The sequence below is a fragment of the Nerophis ophidion genome, linkage group LG23 (assembly GCF_033978795.1).
Source record: "Nerophis ophidion isolate RoL-2023_Sa linkage group LG23, RoL_Noph_v1.0, whole genome shotgun sequence".
NCBI classification, from domain to species: domain Eukaryota; kingdom Metazoa; phylum Chordata; class Actinopteri; order Syngnathiformes; family Syngnathidae; genus Nerophis; species Nerophis ophidion.
In genome coordinates, this window is record NC_084633.1 from 24,826,279 (window position 1) to 24,853,315 (window position 27,037).

The 27,037-nt window shown below is 34.5% G+C and overlaps 1 protein-coding gene across 2 annotated transcripts in view; it reads left to right on the forward strand.

Moving 5' to 3' along the window:
- ubn2b (ubinuclein 2b) overlaps nt 1-27,037 on the forward strand; it is a 102,134-nt gene extending 75,097 nt beyond the window's left edge. For both annotated transcript variants that reach the window (XM_061885328.1, XM_061885330.1), the window contains exons 16-17: nt 26,431-26,499; nt 26,578-27,037. In XM_061885328.1, coding sequence (XP_061741312.1) covers nt 26,431-26,499; nt 26,578-26,621 — 113 coding nt within the window. In that variant the 3' untranslated portion in view covers nt 26,622-27,037. The remainder of the gene's footprint in view (nt 1-26,430; nt 26,500-26,577) is intronic.

Below are 27,037 nucleotides of genomic sequence, written 5' to 3' on the forward strand. Positions count from 1 at the left end.
TGTTTAACTAATGTTGCAGTAGTGACATCATGTTTAACTTATGATGCAGTAGTGACATCATGTTTAACTAATGCTGCAATAGTGACATCATGTTTAACTTATGATGCAGTAGTGACATCATGTTTAACTAATGCTGCAATAGTGACATCATGTTTAACTAATGTTGCAGTAGTGACATCATGTTTAACTAATGATGCGGTAGTGACATCATGTTTAACTAATGTTGCGGTAGTGACATCATGTTTAACTAATGTTGCAGTAGTGACATCATGTTTAACTAATGATGCAGTAGTGTCATGTTTAACTAATGTTGCAGTAGTGACATCATGTTTAACTAATGTTGCGGTAGTGACATCATGTTTCACTAATGATGCAGTAGTGACATCATGTTTAACTAATGTTGCAGTAGTGACATCATGTTGAACTAATGTTGCAGTAGTGACATCATGTTTCACTAATGATGCGGTAGTGACATCATGTTTAACTAATGTTGCGGGAGTGACATCATGTTTAACTAATGTTGCAGTAGTGACATCATGTTTAACTAATGATGCAGTAGTGTCATGTTTAACTAATGATGCAGTAGTGACATGTTTAACTAATGTTGCAGTAGTGACATCATGTTTAACTAATGTTGCAGTAGTGACATCATGTTTAACTAATGTTGCAGTAGTGACATCATGTTTAACTAATGTTGCGGTAGTGACATGATGTTTAACTAATGATGCAGTAGTGACATCATGTTTAACTAATGATGCAGTAGTGACATGTTTAACTAATGTTGCAGTAGTGACATCATGTTTAACTAATGTTGCAGTAGTGACATCATGTTTAACTAATGTTGCAGTAGTGACATCATGTTTAACTAATGTTGCAGTAGTGACATCATGTTGAACTAATGTTGCAGTAGTGACATCATGTTTCACTAATGATGCGGTAGTGACATCATGTTTAACTAATGTTGCGGTAGTGACATCATGTTTAACTAATGTTGCAGTAGTGACATCATGTTTAACTAATGATGCAGTAGTGTCATGTTTAACTAATGATGCAGTAGTGACATGTTTAACTAATGTTGCAGTAGTGACATCATGTTTAACTAATGTTGCAGTAGTGACATCATGTTTAACTAATGTTGCGGTAGTGACATCATGTTTAACTAATGTTGCAGTAGTGACATCATGTTTAACTAATGTTGCAGTAGTGACATCATGTTTAACTAATGTTGCGGTAGTGACATGATGTTTAACTAATGATGCAGTAGTGACATCATGTTTAACTAATGATGCAGTAGTGACATGTTTAACTAATGTTGCAGTAGTGACATGTTTAACTAATGTTGCAGTAGTGACATGATGTTTAACTAATGATGCAGTAGTGACATGTTTAACTAATGTTGCGGTAGTGACATCATGTTTAACTAATGTTGCAGTAGTGACATCATGTTTAACTAATGATGCAGTAGTGTCATGTTTAACTAATGATGCAGTAGTGACATGTTTAACTAATGTTGCAGTAGTGACATCATGTTTAACTAATGTTGCAGTAGTGACATCATGTTTAACTAATGTTGCGGTAGTGACATCATGTTTAACTAATGTTGCAGTAGTGACATCATGTTTAACTAATGTTGCAGTAGTGACATGATGTTTAACTAATGATGCAGTAGTGACATCATGTTTAACTAATGATGCAGTAGTGACATGTTTAACTAATGTTGCAGTAGTGACATCATGTTTAACTAATGATGCAGTAGTGTCATGTTTAACTAATGATGCAGTAGTGACATGTTTAACTAATGTTGCAGTAGTGACATCATGTTTAACTAATGTTGCAGTAGTGACATCATGTTTAACTAATGTTGCGGTAGTGACATCATGTTTAACTAATGTTGCAGTAGTGACATCATGTTTAACTAATGTTGCAGTAGTGACATCATGTTTAACTAATGTTGCGGTAGTGACATGATGTTTAACTAATGATGCAGTAGTGACATCATGTTTAACTAATGATGCAGTAGTGACATGTTTAACTAATGTTGCAGTAGTGACATGTTTAACTAATGTTGCAGTAGTGACATGATGTTTAACTAATGATGCAGTAGTGACATGTTTAACTAATGTTGCGGTAGTGACATCATGTTTAACTAATGTTGCAGTAGTGACATCATGTTTAACTAATGATGCAGTAGTGTCATGTTTAACTAATGATGCAGTAGTGACATGTTTAACTAATGTTGCAGTAGTGACATCATGTTTAACTAATGTTGCAGTAGTGACATCATGTTTAACTAATGTTGCGGTAGTGACATCATGTTTAACTAATGTTGCAGTAGTGACATCATGTTTAACTAATGTTGCAGTAGTGACATCATGTTTAACTAATGTTGCGGTAGTGACATGATGTTTAACTAATGATGCAGTAGTGACATCATGTTTAACTAATGATGCAGTAGTGACATGTTTAACTAATGTTGCAGTAGTGACATCATGTTTAACTAATGTTGCAGAAGTGACATCATGTTTAACTAATGATGCAGTAGTGACATCATGTTTAACTAATGTTGCAGAAGTGACATCATGTTTAACTAATGTTGCAGTAGTGACAAGTTTAACTAATGCTGCAATAGTGACATCATGTTTAACTAATGCTGCAGTAGTGACATCATGTTTAACTAATGTTGCAGTAGTGACATCATGTTTAACTAATGATGCAGTAGTGACATCATGTTTAACTAATGATGCAGTAGTGACATCATGTTTAACTAATGCTGCAATAGTGACATCATGTTTAACTAATGTTGCAGTAGTGACATCATGTTTGACTTATGATGCAGTAGTGACATGTTTAACTAATGCTGCAATAGTGACATCATGTTTAACTAATGTTGCAGTAGTGACATCATGTTTAACTTATGATGCAGTAGTGACATGTTTAACTAATGCTGCAATAGTGACATCATGTTTAACTTATGATGCAGTAGTGACATCATGTTTAACTAATGCTGCAATAGTGACATGTTTAACTAATGTTGCAGTAGTGACATCATGTTTAACGTATGATGCGGTAGTGACATGTTTAACTAATGCTGCAATAGTGACATCATGTTTAACTTATGATGCAGTAGTGACATCATGTTTAACTAATGCTGCAATAGTGACATCATGTTTAACTAATGTTGCAGTAGTGACATCATGTTTAACTTATGATGCAGTAGTGACATCATGTTTAACTAATGCTGCAATAGTGACATCATGTTTAACTTATGATGCAGTAGTGACATCATGTTTAACTAATGCTGCAATAGTGACATCATGTTTAACTAATGTTGCAGTAGTGACATCATGTTTAACTAATGATGCGGTAGTGACATCATGTTTAACTAATGTTGCGGTAGTGACATCATGTTTAACTAATGTTGCAGTAGTGACATCATGTTTAACTAATGATGCAGTAGTGTCATGTTTAACTAATGTTGCAGTAGTGACATCATGTTTAACTAATGTTGCGGTAGTGACATCATGTTTCACTAATGATGCAGTAGTGACATCATGTTTAACTAATGTTGCAGTAGTGACATCATGTTGAACTAATGTTGCAGTAGTGACATCATGTTTCACTAATGATGCGGTAGTGACATCATGTTTAACTAATGTTGCGGGAGTGACATCATGTTTAACTAATGTTGCAGTAGTGACATCATGTTTAACTAATGATGCAGTAGTGTCATGTTTAACTAATGATGCAGTAGTGACATGTTTAACTAATGTTGCAGTAGTGACATCATGTTTAACTAATGTTGCAGTAGTGACATCATGTTCAACTAATGTTGCAGTAGTGACATCATGTTTAACTAATGTTGCGGTAGTGACATGATGTTTAACTAATGATGCAGTAGTGACATCATGTTTAACTAATGATGCAGTAGTGACATGTTTAACTAATGTTGCAGTAGTGACATCATGTTTAACTAATGTTGCAGTAGTGACATCATGTTTAACTAATGTTGCAGTAGTGACATCATGTTTAACTAATGTTGCAGTAGTGACATCATGTTGAACTAATGTTGCAGTAGTGACATCATGTTTCACTAATGATGCGGTAGTGACATCATGTTTAACTAATGTTGCGGTAGTGACATCATGTTTAACTAATGTTGCAGTAGTGACATCATGTTTAACTAATGATGCAGTAGTGTCATGTTTAACTAATGATGCAGTAGTGACATGTTTAACTAATGTTGCAGTAGTGACATCATGTTTAACTAATGTTGCAGTAGTGACATCATGTTTAACTAATGTTGCGGTAGTGACATCATGTTTAACTAATGTTGCAGTAGTGACATCATGTTTAACTAATGTTGCAGTAGTGACATCATGTTTAACTAATGTTGCGGTAGTGACATGATGTTTAACTAATGATGCAGTAGTGACATCATGTTTAACTAATGATGCAGTAGTGACATGTTTAACTAATGTTGCAGTAGTGACATGTTTAACTAATGTTGCAGTAGTGACATGATGTTTAACTAATGATGCAGTAGTGACATGTTTAACTAATGTTGCGGTAGTGACATCATGTTTAACTAATGTTGCAGTAGTGACATCATGTTTAACTAATGATGCAGTAGTGTCATGTTTAACTAATGATGCAGTAGTGACATGTTTAACTAATGTTGCAGTAGTGACATCATGTTTAACTAATGTTGCAGTAGTGACATCATGTTTAACTAATGTTGCGGTAGTGACATCATGTTTAACTAATGTTGCAGTAGTGACATCATGTTTAACTAATGTTGCAGTAGTGACATGATGTTTAACTAATGATGCAGTAGTGACATCATGTTTAACTAATGATGCAGTAGTGACATGTTTAACTAATGTTGCAGTAGTGACATCATGTTTAACTAATGATGCAGTAGTGTCATGTTTAACTAATGATGCAGTAGTGACATGTTTAACTAATGTTGCAGTAGTGACATCATGTTTAACTAATGTTGCAGTAGTGACATCATGTTTAACTAATGTTGCGGTAGTGACATCATGTTTAACTAATGTTGCAGTAGTGACATCATGTTTAACTAATGTTGCAGTAGTGACATCATGTTTAACTAATGTTGCGGTAGTGACATGATGTTTAACTAATGATGCAGTAGTGACATCATGTTTAACTAATGATGCAGTAGTGACATGTTTAACTAATGTTGCAGTAGTGACATGTTTAACTAATGTTGCAGTAGTGACATGATGTTTAACTAATGATGCAGTAGTGACATGTTTAACTAATGTTGCGGTAGTGACATCATGTTTAACTAATGTTGCAGTAGTGACATCATGTTTAACTAATGATGCAGTAGTGTCATGTTTAACTAATGATGCAGTAGTGACATGTTTAACTAATGTTGCAGTAGTGACATCATGTTTAACTAATGTTGCAGTAGTGACATCATGTTTAACTAATGTTGCGGTAGTGACATCATGTTTAACTAATGTTGCAGTAGTGACATCATGTTTAACTAATGTTGCAGTAGTGACATCATGTTTAACTAATGTTGCGGTAGTGACATGATGTTTAACTAATGATGCAGTAGTGACATCATGTTTAACTAATGATGCAGTAGTGACATGTTTAACTAATGTTGCAGTAGTGACATGTTTAACTAATGTTGCAGTAGTGACATGATGTTTAACTAATGATGCAGTAGTGACATGTTTAACTAATGTTGCGGTAGTGACATCATGTTTAACTAATGTTGCAGTAGTGACATCATGTTTAACTAATGATGCAGTAGTGTCATGTTTAACTAATGATGCAGTAGTGACATGTTTAACTAATGTTGCAGTAGTGACATCATGTTTAACTAATGTTGCGGTATCGACATCATGTTTAACTAATGTTGCGGTAGTGACATCATGTTTCACTAATGATGCAGTAGTGACATCATGTTTAACTAATGTTGCAGTAGTGACATCATGTTTAACTAATGTTGCAGTAGTGACATCATGTTGAACTAATGTTGCAGTAGTGACATCATGTTTCACTAATGATGCGGTAGTGACATCATGTTTAACTAATGTTGCGGTAGTGACATCATGTTTAACTAATGTTGCAGTAGTGACATCATGTTTAACTAATGATGCAGTAGTGTCATGTTTAACTAATGATGCAGTAGTGACATGTTTAACTAATGTTGCAGTAGTGACATCATGTTTAACTAATGTTGCAGTAGTGACATCATGTTTAACTAATGTTGCGGTAGTGACATCATGTTTAACTAATGTTGCAGTAGTGACATCATGTTTAACTAATGTTGCAGTAGTGACATCATGTTTAACTAATGTTGCGGTAGTGACATGATGTTTAACTAATGATGCAGTAGTGACATCATGTTTAACTAATGATGCAGTAGTGACATGTTTTACTAATGTTGCAGTAGTGACATCATGTTTAACTAATGATGCAGTAGTGTCATGTTTAACTAATGATGCAGTAGTGTCATGTTTAACTAATGATGCAGTAGTGACATGTTTAACTAATGTTGCAGTAGTGACATCATGTTTAACTAATGTTGCGGTAGTGACATGATGTTTAACTAATGATGCAGTAGTGACATGTTTAACTAATGTTGCAGTAGTGACATCATGTTTAACTAATGATGCAGTAGTGACATGTTTAACTAATGTTGCAGTAGTGACATCATGTTTAACTAATGATGCAGTAGTGTCATGTTTAACTAATGATGCAGTAGTGACATGTTTAACTAATGTTGCGGTAGTGACATCATGTTTAACTAATGTTGCAGTAGTGACATCATGTTTAACTAATGTTGCGGTAGTGACATGATGTTTAACTAATGATGCAGTAGTGACATGATGTTTAACTAATGATGCAGTAGTGACATGTTTAACTAATGTTGCAGTAGTGACATGTTTAACTAATGTTGCAGTAGTGACATCATGTTTAACTAATGTTGCAGTAGTGACATCATGTTTAACTAATGTTGCGGTAGTGACATCATGTTTAACTAATGTTGCAGTAGTGACATCATGTTTAACTAATGTTGCAGTAGTGACATGATGTTTAACTAATGATGCAGTAGTGACATCATGTTTAACTAATGATGCAGTAGTGACATGTTTAACTAATGTTGCAGTAGTGACATCATGTTTAACTAATGATGCAGTAGTGTCATGTTTAACTAATGATGCAGTAGTGACATGTTTAACTAATGTTGCAGTAGTGACATCATGTTTAACTAATGTTGCAGTAGTGACATCATGTTTAACTAATGTTGCGGTAGTGACATCATGTTTAACTAATGTTGCAGTAGTGACATCATGTTTAACTAATGTTGCAGTAGTGACATCATGTTTAACTAATGTTGCGGTAGTGACATGATGTTTAACTAATGATGCAGTAGTGACATCATGTTTAACTAATGATGCAGTAGTGACATGTTTAACTAATGTTGCAGTAGTGACATGTTTAACTAATGTTGCAGTAGTGACATGATGTTTAACTAATGATGCAGTAGTGACATGTTTAACTAATGTTGCGGTAGTGACATCATGTTTAACTAATGTTGCAGTAGTGACATCATGTTTAACTAATGATGCAGTAGTGTCATGTTTAACTAATGATGCAGTAGTGACATCATGTTTAACTAATGTTGCGGTAGTGACATGATGTTTAACTAATGATGCAGTAGTGACATCATGTTTAACTAATGATGCAGTAGTGACATGTTTAACTAATGTTGCAGTAGTGACATGTTTAACTAATGTTGCAGTAGTGACATGATGTTTAACTAATGATGCAGTAGTGACATGTTTAACTAATGTTGCGGTAGTGACATCATGTTTAACTAATGTTGCAGTAGTGACATCATGTTTAACTAATGATGCAGTAGTGTCATGTTTAACTAATGATGCAGTAGTGACATGTTTAACTAATGTTGCAGTAGTGACATCATGTTTAACTAATGTTGCAGTAGTGACATCATGTTTAACTAATGTTGCGGTAGTGACATCATGTTTAACTAATGTTGCAGTAGTGACATCATGTTTAACTAATGTTGCAGTAGTGACATCATGTTTAACTAATGTTGCGGTAGTGACATGATGTTTAACTAATGATGCAGTAGTGACATCATGTTTAACTAATGATGCAGTAGTGACATCATGTTTAACTAATGTTGCAGTAGTGACATGTTTAACTAATGATGCAGTAGTGACATGTTTAACTAATGTTGCGGTAGTGACATCATGTTTAACTAATGTTGCAGTAGTGACATCATGTTTAACTAATGATGCAGTAGTGTCATGTTTAACTAATGATGCAGTAGTGACATGTTTAACTAATGTTGCAGTAGTGACATCATGTTTAACTAATGTTGCGGTAGTGACATCATGTTTAACTAATGTTGCGGTAGTGACATCATGTTTCACTAATGATGCAGTAGTGACATCATGTTTAACTAATGTTGCAGTAGTGACATGTTTAACTAATGCTGCAATAGTGACATCATGTTTAACTAATGTTGCAGTAGTGACATCATGTTTAACTAATGTTGCAGTAGTGACATCATGTTTAACTAATGTTGCGGTAGTGACATGATGTTTAACTAATGATGCAGTAGTGACATCATGTTTAACTAATGATGCAGTAGTGACATGTTTTACTAATGTTGCAGTAGTGACATCATGTTTAACTAATGATGCAGTAGTGTCATGTTTAACTAATGATGCAGTAGTGTCATGTTTAACTAATGATGCAGTAGTGACATGTTTAACTAATGTTGCAGTAGTGACATCATGTTTAACTAATGTTGCGGTAGTGACATGATGTTTAACTAATGATGCAGTAGTGACATGTTTAACTAATGTTGCAGTAGTGACATCATGTTTAACTAATGATGCAGTAGTGACATGTTTAACTAATGTTGCAGTAGTGACATCATGTTTAACTAATGATGCAGTAGTGTCATGTTTAACTAATGATGCAGTAGTGACATGTTTAACTAATGTTGCGGTAGTGACATCATGTTTAACTAATGTTGCAGTAGTGACATCATGTTTAACTAATGTTGCGGTAGTGACATGATGTTTAACTAATGATGCAGTAGTGACATGATGTTTAACTAATGATGCAGTAGTGACATGTTTAACTAATGTTGCAGTAGTGACATGTTTAACTAATGTTGCAGTAGTGACATCATGTTTAACTAATGTTGCAGTAGTGACATCATGTTTAACTAATGTTGCGGTAGTGACATCATGTTTAACTAATGTTGCAGTAGTGACATCATGTTTAACTAATGTTGCAGTAGTGACATGATGTTTAACTAATGATGCAGTAGTGACATCATGTTTAACTAATGATGCAGTAGTGACATGTTTAACTAATGTTGCAGTAGTGACATCATGTTTAACTAATGATGCAGTAGTGTCATGTTTAACTAATGATGCAGTAGTGACATGTTTAACTAATGTTGCAGTAGTGACATCATGTTTAACTAATGTTGCAGTAGTGACATCATGTTTAACTAATGTTGCGGTAGTGACATCATGTTTAACTAATGTTGCAGTAGTGACATCATGTTTAACTAATGTTGCAGTAGTGACATCATGTTTAACTAATGTTGCGGTAGTGACATGATGTTTAACTAATGATGCAGTAGTGACATCATGTTTAACTAATGATGCAGTAGTGACATGTTTAACTAATGTTGCAGTAGTGACATGTTTAACTAATGTTGCAGTAGTGACATGATGTTTAACTAATGATGCAGTAGTGACATGTTTAACTAATGTTGCGGTAGTGACATCATGTTTAACTAATGTTGCAGTAGTGACATCATGTTTAACTAATGATGCAGTAGTGTCATGTTTAACTAATGATGCAGTAGTGACATCATGTTTAACTAATGTTGCGGTAGTGACATGATGTTTAACTAATGATGCAGTAGTGACATCATGTTTAACTAATGATGCAGTAGTGACATGTTTAACTAATGTTGCAGTAGTGACATGTTTAACTAATGTTGCAGTAGTGACATGATGTTTAACTAATGATGCAGTAGTGACATGTTTAACTAATGTTGCGGTAGTGACATCATGTTTAACTAATGTTGCAGTAGTGACATCATGTTTAACTAATGATGCAGTAGTGTCATGTTTAACTAATGATGCAGTAGTGACATGTTTAACTAATGTTGCAGTAGTGACATCATGTTTAACTAATGTTGCAGTAGTGACATCATGTTTAACTAATGTTGCGGTAGTGACATCATGTTTAACTAATGTTGCAGTAGTGACATCATGTTTAACTAATGTTGCAGTAGTGACATCATGTTTAACTAATGTTGCGGTAGTGACATGATGTTTAACTAATGATGCAGTAGTGACATCATGTTTAACTAATGATGCAGTAGTGACATCATGTTTAACTAATGTTGCAGTAGTGACATGTTTAACTAATGATGCAGTAGTGACATGTTTAACTAATGTTGCGGTAGTGACATCATGTTTAACTAATGTTGCAGTAGTGACATCATGTTTAACTAATGATGCAGTAGTGTCATGTTTAACTAATGATGCAGTAGTGACATGTTTAACTAATGTTGCAGTAGTGACATCATGTTTAACTAATGTTGCGGTAGTGACATCATGTTTAACTAATGTTGCGGTAGTGACATCATGTTTCACTAATGATGCAGTAGTGACATCATGTTTAACTAATGTTGCAGTAGTGACATGTTTAACTAATGTTGCAGTAGTGACATCATGTTGAACTAATGTTGCAGTAGTGACATCATGTTTCACTAATGATGCGGTAGTGACATCATGTTTAACTAATGTTGCGGTAGTGACATCATGTTTAACTAATGTTGCAGTAGTGACATCATGTTGAACTAATGTTGCAGTAGTGACATCCTGTTTAACTACTGTTGCAGTAGTGACATCATGTTTAACTAATGTTGCAGTAGTGACATCATGTTTAACTAATGTTGCAGTAGTGACATCCTGTTTAACTACTGTTGCAGTAGTGACATCCTGTTTAACTAATGATGCAGTAGTGACATCATGTTTAACTAATGATGCAGTAGTGACATCATGTTTAACTAATGATGCAGTAGTGACATCATGTTTAACTAATGTTGCAGTAGTGACATCATGTTTAACTAATGTTGCAGTAGTGACATCCTGTTGAACTAATGTTGCAGTAGTGACATCCTGTTAAACTAATAATGCAGTAGTGACATCCTGTTTAACTAATGACGCAGTAGTGACATCATGTTTAACTAATGTTGCAGTAGTGACATCATGTTTAACTAATGTTGCAGTAGTGACGTCATGTTTAACTAATGGTGTAGTAGTGACGTCCTGTTTAACTAATGATGCAGTAGTGACATCATGTTTAACTAATGATGCAGTAGTGACATCATGTTTAACTAATGCTGCAATAGTGACATCATGTTTAACTAATGCTGCAATAGTGACATCATATTTAAATAATGTTGCAGTAGTGACGTCATGTTTAACTAATGGTGTAGTAGTTACATCCTGTTTAAGTAATGATGCAGTAGTGACATCATGTTTAACTAACGTTGCAGTAGTGACATCATGTTTAACTAACGTAACAGTAGTGACATGTTTAACTAATGTTACAGTAGTGACATCCTGTTTAACTAATGATGCAGTAGTGACATCATGTTTAACTAATGTTGCAGTAGTGACACCATGTTTAACTAATGTTGCAGTAGTGACATCATGTTTAATGCTGCAATAGTGACATGATGTTTAACTAATGTTGCAGTAGTGACATCATGTTTAACTAATGTTGCAGTAGTGACATCATGTTTAACTAATGTTGCAGTAGTGACATCATGTTCAACTAATGATGCAGTAGTGACATCATGTTTAACTAATGATGCAGTAGTGACATCATGTTTAATGCTGCAATAGTGACATGATGTTTAACTAATGTTGCAGTCGTGACATCATGTTTAACTGATGATGCAGCAGTGACATCATGTTTAACTAATGTTGCAGTAGTGACGTCATGTTTAACTAATGATGCAGTAGTGACATCATGTTTAACTAATGATGCAGTAGTGACATCCTGTTTAACTAATGATCTAGTAGTGACATCATGTTTAACTAATGTTGCAGTAGTGACATCATGTTTAACTAATGTTGCAGTAGTGACATCCTGTTTAACTAATGATCCAGTAGTGACATCATGTTTAACTAATGTTGCAGTAGTGACATCATGTTCAACTAATGATGCAGTAGTGACATCATGTTTAACTAATGATGCAGTAGTGACATCATGTTTAATGCTGCAATAGTGACATGATGTTTAACTAATGTTGCAGTCGTGACATCATGTTTAACTAATGTTGCAGTAGTGACATCATGTTTAACTAATGTTGCAGGAGTGACATTATGTTTAACTAATGTTGCAGTAGTGACATCATGTTTAACTAATGTTGCAGGAGTGACATTATGTTTAACTAATGTTGCAGTAGTGACATCATGTTTAATGTTGCAGTAGTGACATCATGTTTAACTAATGTTGCAGTCGTGACATCATGTTTAACTAATGTTGCAGTAGTGACATCATGTTTAACGAATGATGCAGTAGTGACATCATGTTTAACTAATGTTGCAGTAGTGACATCATGTTTAACTAATGTTGCAGTAGTGACATCATGTTTAACTAATGTTGCAGTAGTGACATTATGTTTAACTAATGATGCAGTAGTGACATCCTGTTTAACTACTGTTGCAGTAGTGACATCATGTTTAACTAATGATGCAGTAGTGACATCATGTTTAACTAATGTTGCAGTAGTGACATCATGTTTAACTAATGATGCAGTAGTGACATCCTGTTTAACTAATGACGCAGTAGTGACATCATGTTTAACTAATGATGCAGTAGTGACATCCTGTTTAACTAATGATGCAGTAGTGACATCCTGTTTAACTAATGACGCAGTAGTGACATCCTGTTTAACTAATGATGCAGTAGTGACATCAGGTTTAACTAATGATGCAGTAGTGACATCATGTTTAAATAGTGTTGCAGAAGTGACATCATGTTTAACTAATGATGCAGTAGTGACATCATGTTTAACTAATGATGCAGTAGTGACATCATGTTTAACTAATGCTGCAATAGTGACATCATGTTTAACTAATGTTGCAGTAGTGACATCATGTTTAACTAATGATGCAGTAGTGACATCCTGTTTAACTAATGACGCAGTAGTGACATCATGTTTAACTAATGATGCAGTAGTGACATCCTGTTTAACTAATGCTGCAATAGTGACATCCTGTTTAACTAATGATGCAGTAGTGACATCCTGTTTAACTAATGATGCAGTAGTGACATCAGGTTTAACTAATGTTGCAGTAGTGACATCATGTTTAACTAATGTTGCAGAAGTGACATCATGTTTAACTAATGATGCAGTAGTGACATCATGTTTAACTAATGTTGCAGAAGTGACATGTTTAACTAATGATGCAGTAGTGACAAGTTTAACTAATGCTGCAATAGTGACATCATGTTTAACTAATGCTGCAGTAGTGACATCATGTTTAACTAATGTTGCAGTAGTGACATCATGTTTAACTAATGATGCAGTAGTGACATCATGTTTAACTAATGATGCAGTAGTGACATCATGTTTAACTAATGCTGCAATAGTGACATCATGTTTAACTAATGTTGCAGTAGTGACATCATGTTTGACTTATGATGCAGTAGTGACATCATGTTTAACTAATGCTGCAATAGTGACATCATGTTCAACTAATGTTGCAGTAGTGACATCATGTTTAACTTATGATGCAGTAGTGACATGTTTAACTAATGCTGCAATAGTGACATCATGTTTAACTTATGATGCAGTAGTGACATCATGTTTAACTAATGCTGCAATAGTGACATGTTTAACTAATGTTGCAGTAGTGACATCATGTTTAACGTATGATGCGGTAGTGACATGTTTAACTAATGCTGCAATAGTGACATCATGTTTAACTTATGATGCAGTAGTGACATCATGTTTAACTAATGCTGCAATAGTGACATCATGTTTAACTAATGTTGCAGTAGTGACATCATGTTTAACTTATGATGCAGTAGTGACATCATGTTTAACTAATGCTGCAATAGTGACATCATGTTTAACTTATGATGCAGTAGTGACATCATGTTTAACTAATGCTGCAATAGTGACATCATGTTTAACTAATGTTGCAGTAGTGACATCATGTTTAACTAATGATGCGGTAGTGACATCATGTTTAACTAATGTTGCGGTAGTGACATCATGTTTAACTAATGTTGCAGTAGTGACATCATGTTTAACTAATGACGCAGTAGTGTCATGTTTAACTAATGTTGCAGTAGTGACATCATGTTTAACTAATGTTGCAGTAGTGACATCATGTTGAACTAATGTTGCAGTAGTGACATCATGTTTCACTAATGATGCGGTAGTGACATCATGTTTAACTAATGTTGCGGGAGTGACATCATGTTTAACTTATGTTGCAGTAGTGACATCATGTTTAACTAATGATGCAGTAGTGTCATGTTTAACTAATGATGCAGTAGTGACATGTTTAACTAATGTTGCAGTAGTGACATCATGTTTAACTAATGATGCAGTAGTGTCATGTTTAACTAATGATGCAGTAGTGACATGTTTAACTAATGTTGCAGTAGTGACATCATGTTTAACTAATGTTGCGGTAGTGACATCATGTTTAACTAATGTTGCAGTAGTGACATCATGTTTAACTAATGTTGCAGTAGTGACATCATGTTTAACTAATGTTGCGGTAGTGACATGATGTTTAACTAATGATGCAGTAGTGACATCATGTTTAACTAATGATGCAGTAGTGACATGTTTAACTAATGTTGCAGTAGTGACATCATGTTTAACTAATGATGCAGTAGTGTCATGTTTAACTAATGATGCAGTAGTGTCATGTTTAACTAATGATGCAGTAGTGACATGTTTAACTAATGTTGCAGTAGTGACATCATGTTTAACTAATGTTGCGGTAGTGACATCATGTTTAACTAATGTTGCGGTAGTGACATCATGTTTCACTAATGATGCAGTAGTGACATCATGTTTAACTAATGTTGCAGTAGTGACATCATGTTTAACTAATGTTGCAGTAGTGACATCATGTTGAACTAATGTTGCAGTAGTGACATCATGTTTCACTAATGATGCGGTAGTGACATCATGTTTAACTAATGTTGCGGTAGTGACATCATGTTTAACTAATGTTGCAGTAGTGACATCATGTTTAACTAATGATGCAGTAGTGTCATGTTTAACTAATGATGCAGTAGTGACATGTTTAACTAATGTTGCAGTAGTGACATCATGTTTAACTAATGTTGCAGTAGTGACATCATGTTTAACTAATGTTGCGGTAGTGACATCATGTTTAACTAATGTTGCAGTAGTGACATCATGTTTAACTAATGTTGCAGTAGTGACATCATGTTTAACTAATGTTGCGGTAGTGACATGATGTTTAACTAATGATGCAGTAGTGACATCATGTTTAACTAATGATGCAGTAGTGACATGTTTAACTAATGTTGCAGTAGTGACATCATGTTTAACTAATGATGCAGTAGTGTCATGTTTAACTAATGATGCAGTAGTGACATGTTTAACTAATGTTGCAGTAGTGACATCATGTTTAACTAATGTTGCGGTAGTGACATGATGTTTAACTAATGATGCAGTAGTGACATGTTTAACTAATGTTGCGGTAGTGACATCATGTTTAACTAATGTTGCAGTAGTGACATCATGTTTAACTAATGATGCAGTAGTGTCATGTTTAACTAATGATGCAGTAGTGACATGTTTAACTAATGTTGCAGTAGTGACATCATGTTTAACTAATGTTGCGGTAGTGACATCATGTTTAACTAATGTTGCGGTAGTGACATCATGTTTCACTAATGATGCAGTAGTGACATCATGTTTAACTAATGTTGCAGTAGTGACATCATGTTTAACTAATGTTGCAGTAGTGACATCATGTTGAACTAATGTTGCAGTAGTGACATCATGTTTAACTAATGTTGCAGTAGTGACATCATGTTTAACTAATGATGCAGTAGTGTCATGTTTAACTAATGATGCAGTAGTGACATGTTTAACTAATGTTGCAGTAGTGACATCATGTTTAACTAATGTTGCAGTAGTGACATCATGTTTAACTAATGTTGCAGTAGTGACATCATGTTTAACTAATGTTGCGGTAGTGACATCATGTTTAACTAATGTTGCAGTAGTGACATCATGTTTAACTAATGTTGCAGTAGTGACATCATGTTTAACTAATGTTGCGGTAGTGACATGATGTTTAATGATGCAGTAGTGACATCATGTTTAACTAATGATGCAGTAGTGACATGTTTAACTAATGTTGCAGTAGTGACATCATGTTTAACTAATGATGCAGTAGTGTCATGTTTAACTAATGATGCAGTAGTGACATGTTTAACTAATGTTGCAGTAGTGACATCATGTTTAACTAATGTTGCGGTAGTGACATGATGTTTAACTAATGATGCAGTAGTGACATGTTTAACTAATGTTGCAGTAGTGACATCATGTTTAACTAATGATGCAGTAGTGACATGTTTAACTAATGTTGCAGTAGTGACATCATGTTTAACTAATGATGCAGTAGTGTCATGTTTAACTAATGATGCAGTAGTGACATGTTTAACTAATGTTGCGGTAGTGACATCATGTTTAACTAATGTTGCAGTAGTGACATCATGTTTAACTAATGTTGCGGTAGTGACATGATGTTTAACTAATGATGCAGTAGTGACATGATGTTTAACTAATGATGCAGTAGTGACATGTTTAACTAATGTTGCAGTAGTGACATGTTTAACTAATGTTGCAGTAGTGACATCATGTTTAACTAATGATGCAGTAGTGTCATGTTTAACTAATGATGCAGTAGTGACATGTTTAACTAATGTTGCAGTAGTGACATCATGTTTAACTAATGTTGCGGTAGTGACATGATGTTTAACTAATGATGCAGTAGTGACATGTTTAACTAATGTTGCAGTAGTGACATCATGTTTAACTAATGATGCAGTAGTGACATGTTTAACTAATGTTGCAGTAGTGACATCATGTTTAACTAATGATGCAGTAGTGACATGTTTAACTAATGATGCAGTAGTGACATGTTTAACTAATGATGCAGTAGTGACATGTTTAACTAATGTTGCGGTAGTGACATCATGTTTAACTAATGTTGCAGTAGTGACATGTTTAACTAATGATGCAGTAGTGTCATGTTTAACTAATGATGCAGTAGTGACATGTTTAACTAATGTTGCAGTAGTGACATCATGTTTAACTAATGATGCAGTAGTGACATCCTGTTTAACTAATGATGCAGTAGTGACATCCTGTTTAACTAATGACGCAGTAGTGACATCCTGTTTAACTAATGATGCAGTAGTGACATCAGGTTTAACTAATGTTGCAGTAGTGACATCATGTTTAACTAGTGTTGCAGAAGTGACATCATGTTTAACTAATGATGCAGTAGTGACATCATGTTTAACTAATGATGCAGTAGTGACATCATGTTTAACTAATGCTGCAATAGTGACATCATGTTTAACTAATGATGCAGTAGTGACATCATGTTTAACTAATGCTGCAATAGTGACATCATGTTTAACTAATGATGCAGTAGTGACATCCTGTTTAACTAATGACGCAGTAGTGACATCATGTTTAACTAATGATGCAGTAGTGACATCTTGTTTAACTAATGCTGCAATAGTGACATCCTGTTTAACTAATGATGCAGTAGTGACATCATGTTTAACTAATGATGCAGTAGTGACATCATGTTTAACTAATGATGCAGTAGTGACATCATGTTTAACTAATGCTGCAATAGTGACATCATGTTTAACTAATGATGCAGTAGTGACTTCCTGTTTAACTAATGACGCAGTAGTGACATCATGTTTAACTAATGATGCAGTAGTGACATCCTGTTTAACTAATGCTGCAATAGTGACATCCTGTTTAACTAATGATGCAGTAGTGACATCCTGTTTAACTAATGATGCAGTAGTGACATCAGGTTTAACTAATGTTGCAGTAGTGACATCATGTTTAACTAATGTTGCAGAAGTGACATCATGTTTAACTAATGATGCAGTAGTGACATCATGTTTAACTAATGTTGCAGAAGTGACATCATGTTTAACTAATGTTGCAGTAGTGACAAGTTTAACTAATGCTGCAATAGTGACATCATGTTTAACTAATGCTGCAGTAGTGACATCATGTTTAACTAATGTTGCAGTAGTGACATCATGTTTAACTAATGATGCAGTAGTGACATCATGTTTAACTAATGATGCAGTAGTGACATCATGTTTAACTAATGCTGCAATAGTGACATCATGTTTAACTAATGTTGCAGTAGTGACATCATGTTTGACTTATGATGCAGTAGTGACATGTTTAACTAATGCTGCAATAGTGACATCATGTTTAACTAATGTTGCAGTAGTGACATCATGTTTAACTTATGATGCAGTAGTGACATGTTTAACTAATGCTGCAATAGTGACATCATGTTTAACTTATGATGCAGTAGTGACATCATGTTTAACTAATGCTGCAATAGTGACATGTTTAACTAATGTTGCAGTAGTGACATCATGTTTAACGTATGATGCGGTAGTGACATGTTTAACTAATGCTGCAATAGTGACATCATGTTTAACTTATGATGCAGTAGTGACATCATGTTTAACTAATGCTGCAATAGTGACATCATGTTTAACTAATGTTGCAGTAGTGACATCATGTTTAACTTATGATGCAGTAGTGACATCATGTTTAACTAATGCTGCAATAGTGACATCATGTTTAACTTATGATGCAGTAGTGACATCATGTTTAACTAATGCTGCAATAGTGACATCATGTTTAACTAATGTTGCAGTAGTGACATCATGTTTAACTAATGATGCGGTAGTGACATCATGTTTAACTAATGTTGCGGTAGTGACATCATGTTTAACTAATGTTGCAGTAGTGACATCATGTTTAACTAATGTTGCAGTAGTGACATCATGTTTAACTAATGATGCAGTAGTGTCATGTTTAACTAATGTTGCAGTAGTGACATCATGTTTAACTAATGTTGCGGTAGTGACATCATGTTTCACTAATGATGCAGTAGTGACATCATGATTAACTAATGTTGCAGTAGTGACATCATGTTGAACTAATGTTGCAGTAGTGACATCATGTTTCACTAATGATGCGGTAGTGACATCATGTTTAACTAATGTTGCGGGAGTGACATCATGTTTAACTAATGTTGCAGTAGTGACATCATGTTTAACTAATGATGCAGTAGTGTCATGTTTAACTAATGATGCAGTAGTGACATGTTTAACTAATGTTGCAGTAGTGACATCATGTTTAACTAATGTTGCAGTAGTGACATCATGTTTAACTAATGTTGCAGTAGTGACATCATGTTTAACTAATGTTGCGGTAGTGACATGATGTTTAACTAATGATGCAGTAGTGACATCATGTTTAACTAATGATGCAGTAGTGACATGTTTAACTAATGTTGCAGTAGTGACATCATTTTTAACTAATGTTGCAGTAGTGACATCATGTTTAACTAATGTTGCAGTAGTGACATCATGTTTAACTAATGTTGCAGTAGTGACATCATGTTGAACTAATGTTGCAGTAGTGACATCATGTTTCACTAATGATGCGGTAGTGACATCATGTTTAACTAATGTTGCGGTAGTGACATCATGTTTAACTAATGTTGCAGTAGTGACATCATGTTTAACTAATGATGCAGTAGTGTCATGTTTAACTAATGATGCAGTAGTGACATGTTTAACTAATGTTGCAGTAGTGACATCATGTTTAACTAATGTTGCAGTAGTGACATCATGTTTAACTAATGTTGCGGTAGTGACATCATGTTTAACTAATGTTGCAGTAGTGACATCATGTTTAACTAATGTTGCAGTAGTGACATCATGTTTAACTAATGTTGCGGTAGTGACATGATGTTTAACTAATGATGCAGTAGTGACATCATGTTTAACTAATGATGCAGTAGTGACATGTTTAACTAATGTTGCAGTAGTGACATGTTTAACTAATGTTGCAGTAGTGACATGATGTTTAACTAATGATGCAGTAGTGACATGTTTAACTAATGTTGCGGTAGTGACATCATGTTTAACTAATGTTGCAGTAGTGACATCATGTTTAACTAATGATGCAGTAGTGTCATGTTTAACTAATGATGCAGTAGTGACATGTTTAACTAATGTTGCAGTAGTGACATCATGTTTAACTAATGTTGCAGTAGTGACATCATGTTTAACTAATGTTGCGGTAGTGACATCATGTTTAACTAATGTTGCAGTAGTGACATCATGTTTAACTAATGTTGCAGTAGTGACATGATGTTTAACTAATGATGCAGTAGTGACATCATGTTTAACTAATGATGCAGTAGTGACATGTTTAACTAATGTTGCAGTAGTGACATCATGTTTAACTAATGATGCAGTAGTGTCATGTTTAACTAATGATGCAGTAGTGACATGTTTAACTAATGTTGCAGTAGTGACATCATGTTTAACTAATGTTGCAGTAGTGACATCATGTTTAACTAATGTTGCGGTAGTGACATCATGTTTAACTAATGTTGCAGTAGTGACATCATGTTTAACTAATGTTGCAGTAGTGACATCATGTTTAACTAATGTTGCGGTAGTGACATGATGTTTAACTAATGATGCAGTAGTGACATCATGTTTAACTAATGATGCAGTAGTGACATGTTTAACTAATGTTGCAGTAGTGACATGTTTAACTAATGTTGCAGTAGTGACATGATGTTTAACTAATGATGCAGTAGTGACATGTTTAACTAATGTTGCGGTAGTGACATCATGTTTAACTAATGTTGCAGTAGTGACATCATGTTTAACTAATGATGCAGTAGTGTCATGTTTAACTAATGATGCAGTAGTGACATGTTTAACTAATGTTGCAGTAGTGACATCATGTTTAACTAATGTTGCAGTAGTGACATCATGTTTAACTAATGTTGCGGTAGTGACATCATGTTTAACTAATGTTGCAGTAGTGACATCATGTTTAACTAATGTTGCAGTAGTGACATCATGTTTAACTAATGTTGCGGTAGTGACATGATGTTTAACTAATGATGCAGTAGTGACATCATGTTTAACTAATGATGCAGTAGTGACATGTTTAACTAATGTTGCAGTAGTGACATGTTTAACTAATGTTGCAGTAGTGACATGATGTTTAACTAATGATGCAGTAGTGACATGTTTAACTAATGTTGCAGTAGTGACATCATGTTTAACTAATGTTGCAGTAGTGACATCATGTTTAACTAATGATGCAGTAGTGTCATGTTTAACTAATGATGCAGTAGTGACATGTTTAACTAATGTTGCAGTAGTGACATCATGTTTAACTAATGTTGCGGTAGTGACATCATGTTTAACTAATGTTGCGGTAGTGACATCATGTTTCACTAATGATGCAGTAGTGACATCATGTTTAACTAATGTTGCAGTAGTGACATCATGTTTAACTAATGTTGCAGTAGTGACATCATGTTGAACTAATGTTGCAGTAGTGACATCATGTTTCACTAATGATGCAGTAGTGTCATGTTTAACTAATGTTGCAGTAGTGACATCATGTTTAACTAATGTTGCGGTAGTGACATCATGTTTAACTAATGTTGCAGTAGTGACATCATGTTTAACTAATGATGCAGTAGTGTCATGTTTAACTAATGATGCAGTAGTGACATGTTTAACTAATGTTGCAGTAGTGACATCATGTTTAACTAATGTTGCAGTAGTGACATCATGTTTAACTAATGTTGCGGTAGTGACATCATGTTTAACTAATGTTGCAGTAGTGACATCATGTTTAACTAATGTTGCAGTAGTGACATCATGTTTAACTAATGTTGCGGTAGTGACATGATGTTTAACTAATGATGCAGTAGTGACATCATGTTTAACTAATGATGCAGTAGTGACATGTTTTACTAATGTTGCAGTAGTGACATCATGTTTAACTAATGATGCAGTAGTGTCATGTTTAACTAATGATGCAGTAGTGTCATGTTTAACTAATGATGCAGTAGTGACATGTTTAACTAATGTTGCAGTAGTGACATCATGTTTAACTAATGTTGCGGTAGTGACATGATGTTTAACTAATGATGCAGTAGTGACATGTTTAACTAATGTTGCAGTAGTGACATCATGTTTAACTAATGATGCAGTAGTGACATGTTTAACTAATGTTGCAGTAGTTACATCATGTTTAACTAATGATGCAGTAGTGTCATGTTTAACTAATGATGCAGTAGTGACATGTTTAACTAATGTTGCGGTAGTGACATCATGTTTAACTAATGTTGCGGTAGTGACATGATGTTTAACTAATGATGCAGTAGTGACATGTTTAACTAATGTTGCAGTAGTGACATCATGTTTAACTAATGATGCAGTAGTGACATGTTTAACTAATGTTGCAGTAGTGACATCATGTTTAACTAATGATGCAGTAGTGTCATGTTTAACTAATGATGCGGTAGTGACATCATGTTTAACTAATGTTGCGGTAGTGACATCATGTTTAACTAATGTTGCGGTAGTGACATGATGTTTAACTAATGATGCAGTAGTGACATGATGTTTAACTAATGATGCAGTAGTGACATGTTTAACTAATGTTGCAGTAGTGACATGTTTAACTAATGTTGCAGTAGTGACATCATGTTTAACTAATGTTGCAGTAGTGACATCATGTTTAACTAATGTTGCGGTAGTGACATCATGTTTAACTAATGTTGCAGTAGTGACATCATGTTTAACTAATGTTGCAGTAGTGACATGATGTTTAACTAATGATGCAGTAGTGACATCATGTTTAACTAATGATGCAGTAGTGACATGTTTAACTAATGTTGCAGTAGTGACATCATGTTTAACTAATGATGCAGTAGTGTCATGTTTAACTAATGATGCAGTAGTGACATGTTTAACTAATGTTGCAGTAGTGACATCATGTTTAACTAATGTTGCAGTAGTGACATCATGTTTAACTAATGTTGCGGTAGTGACATCATGTTTAACTAATGTTGCAGTAGTGACATCATGTTTAACTAATGTTGCAGTAGTGACATCATGTTTAACTAATGTTGCGGTAGTGACATGATGTTTAACTAATGATGCAGTAGTGACATCATGTTTAACTAATGATGCAGTAGTGACATGTTTAACTAATGTTGCAGTAGTGACATGTTTAACTAATGTTGCAGTAGTGACATGATGTTTAACTAATGATGCAGTAGTGACATGTTTAACTAATGTTGCGGTAGTGACATCATGTTTAACTAATGTTGCAGTAGTGACATCATGTTTAACTAATGATGCAGTAGTGTCATGTTTAACTAATGATGCAGTAGTGACATCATGTTTAACTAATGTTGCGGTAGTGACATGATGTTTAACTAATGATGCAGTAGTGACATCATGTTTAACTAATGATGCAGTAGTGACATGTTTAACTAATGTTGCAGTAGTGACATGTTTAACTAATGTTGCAGTAGTGACATGATGTTTAACTAATGATGCAGTAGTGACATGTTTAACTAATGTTGCGGTAGTGACATCATGTTTAACTAATGTTGCAGTAGTGACATCATGTTTAACTAATGATGCAGTAGTGTCATGTTTAACTAATGATGCAGTAGTGACATGTTTAACTAATGTTGCAGTAGTGACATCATGTTTAACTAATGTTGCAGTAGTGACATCATGTTTAACTAATGTTGCGGTAGTGACATCATGTTTAACTAATGTTGCAGTAGTGACATCATGTTTAACTAATGTTGCAGTAGTGACATCATGTTTAACTAATGTTGCGGTAGTGACATGATGTTTAACTAATGATGCAGTAGTGACATCATGTTTAACTAATGATGCAGTAGTGACATCATGTTTAACTAATGTTGCAGTAGTGACATGTTTAACTAATGATGCAGTAGTGACATGTTTAACTAATGTTGCGGTAGTGACATCATGTTTAACTAATGTTGCAGTAGTGACATCATGTTTAACTAATGATGCAGTAGTGTCATGTTTAACTAATGATGCAGTAGTGACATGTTTAACTAATGTTGCAGTAGTGACATCATGTTTAACTAATGTTGCGGTAGTGACATCATGTTTAACTAATGTTGCGGTAGTGACATCATGTTTCACTAATGATGCAGTAGTGACATCATGTTTAACTAATGTTGCAGTAGTGACATCATGTTTAACTAATGTTGCAGTAGTGACATCATGTTGAACTAATGTTGCAGTAGTGACATCATGTTTCACTAATGATGCGGTAGTGACATCATGTTTAACTAATGTTGCGGTAGTGACATCATGTTTAACTAATGTTGCAGTAGTGACATCATGTTTAACTAATGATGCAGTAGTGTCATGTTTAACTAATGATGCAGTAGTGACATGTTTAACTAATGTTGCAGTAGTGACATCATGTTTAACTAATGTTGCAGTAGTGACATCATGTTTAACTAATGTTGCGGTAGTGACATCATGTTTAACTAATGTTGCAGTAGTGACATCATGTTTAACTAATGTTGCAGTAGTGACATCATGTTTAACTAATGTTGCGGTAGTGACATGATGTTTAACTAATGATGCAGTAGTGACATCATGTTTAACTAATGATGCAGTAGTGACATGTTTTACTAATGTTGCAGTAGTGACATCATGTTTAACTAATGATGCAGTAGTGTCATGTTTAACTAATGATGCAGTAGTGACATGTTTAACTAATGTTGCAGTAGTGACATCATGTTTAACTAATGTTGCGGTAGTGACATGATGTTTAACTAATGATGCAGTAGTGACATGTTTAACTAATGTTGCAGTAGTGACATCATGTTTAACTAATGATGCAGTAGTGACATGTTTAACTAATGTTGCAGTAGTGACATCATGTTTAACTAATGATGCAGTAGTGTCATGTTTAACTAATGATGCAGTAGTGACATGTTTAACTAATGTTGCGGTAGTGACATCATGTTTAACTAATGTTGCAGTAGTGACATCATGTTTAACTAATGTTGCGGTAGTGACATGATGTTTAACTAATGATGCAGTAGTGACATGATGTTTAACTAATGATGCAGTAGTGACATGTTTAACTAATGTTGCAGTAGTGACATCATGTTTAACTAATGTTGCAGTAGTGACATCATGTTTAACTAATGATGCAGTAGTGTCATGTTTAACTAATGATGCAGTAGTGACATGTTTAACTAATGTTGCAGTAGTGACATCATGTTTAACTAATGATGCAGTAGTGACATGTTTAACTAATGTTGCAGTAGTGACATCATGTTTAACTAATGATGCAGTAGTGTCATGTTTAACTAATGATGCAGTAGTGACATGTTTAACTAATGTTGCGGTAGTGACATCATGTTTAACTAATGTTGCAGTAGTGACATCATGTTTAACTAATGTTGCAGTAGTGACATGTTTAACTAATGATGCAGTAGTGTCATGTTTAACTAATGATGCAGTAGTGACATGTTTAACTAATGTTGCAGTAGTGACATCATGTTCAACTAATGTTGCAGCAAACGACTTCACTATGCATATCGCCACGTCAGCACTATCTACTTTCTCAGAAGTTATTTCATTACGGCATTCTTTTGTGTAAATATTTTATCTGATGATGTAATTCTGTTGTAGTTGTCTTTTTTTCTTTTTTTTTTAAAAAGAACCAATATGGATAAAAAGAGGCCGAAACCGAACTACGTCAAATTGTCTAATATCAATAATCAGTCAAACTCTAATACATACTGAAGAATAAAAATAGATGATGATTTTAAAAAAGCTGATATCATCATACGTCAAAATGCTATCGATTATCGATCAAATTAGTAATACACACTGCTTTAACAAAAAGATAAATCGATAGAAAGAGGCCGATATTGATACAGATCAAAATGCCAACTATCAATAATTGGTGGATGTCTAACATATACTGCACTGGAAACGAATTTCCATTAAACAGCAAGATGTCTCACACACTCACTGCAATACCATCTCATTTAGGCTGAAATGTGCGGAATAATCTTGCCTTCAATCTGATGTAATATTTGAAGCATGACTGTTCATCTTACTGTGGTGTTGTGTGTCCTTCATACTTGTTGTGTGTCTTCTTCACAGATCTATATAAGAGCCTCCAGTCGGGCTCTCAGGTTGCTCGGCCTCCTCACGTGAAGCTGGCTTTCTCAGGTAAACATCACCTGTCCTCATGTCTTCCCCATCCTCTTCGTGTTGAAAGTAAGGGTTCCAACAATGTTGTGTCTGCAGATGTCAACCAGAGCCAAGGAGACACCAAGAGGAAGACTCTATGATACTGCAGGAGACCACTTTCCCCCACCAATGCCAGTTTTTAAAAGGAAAAAACAAACTTTGTCCTAATTTTTAAGGTGCTCTCCTTCACAGATTTGCTAAATAAACAGCTTGTTGTGTTTACAAGACAGACCTGAATCACTGTGGCCAGGAAGGACGTGTGTGTGTGTGTGTGTGTGTGTGTGTGTGTGTGTGTGTGAGACGGTAGCATCGACAGCGTGCCTTTTGTATGTTTCTCTCTGATGCATGGTGCTGTTTTCCAACTAGATGATCACTTGTATGACATGTCAACTGCAGATTGCTGAATCTGAGCTTCCCCTTCAAGCTGTACTTTTTTTTTTTAATCATACTTGAATTCATAAAGGAGTTCTATGCTGTATAGTACTTAAACTTTTTAATTAAAAAGAATCCTCTTTCA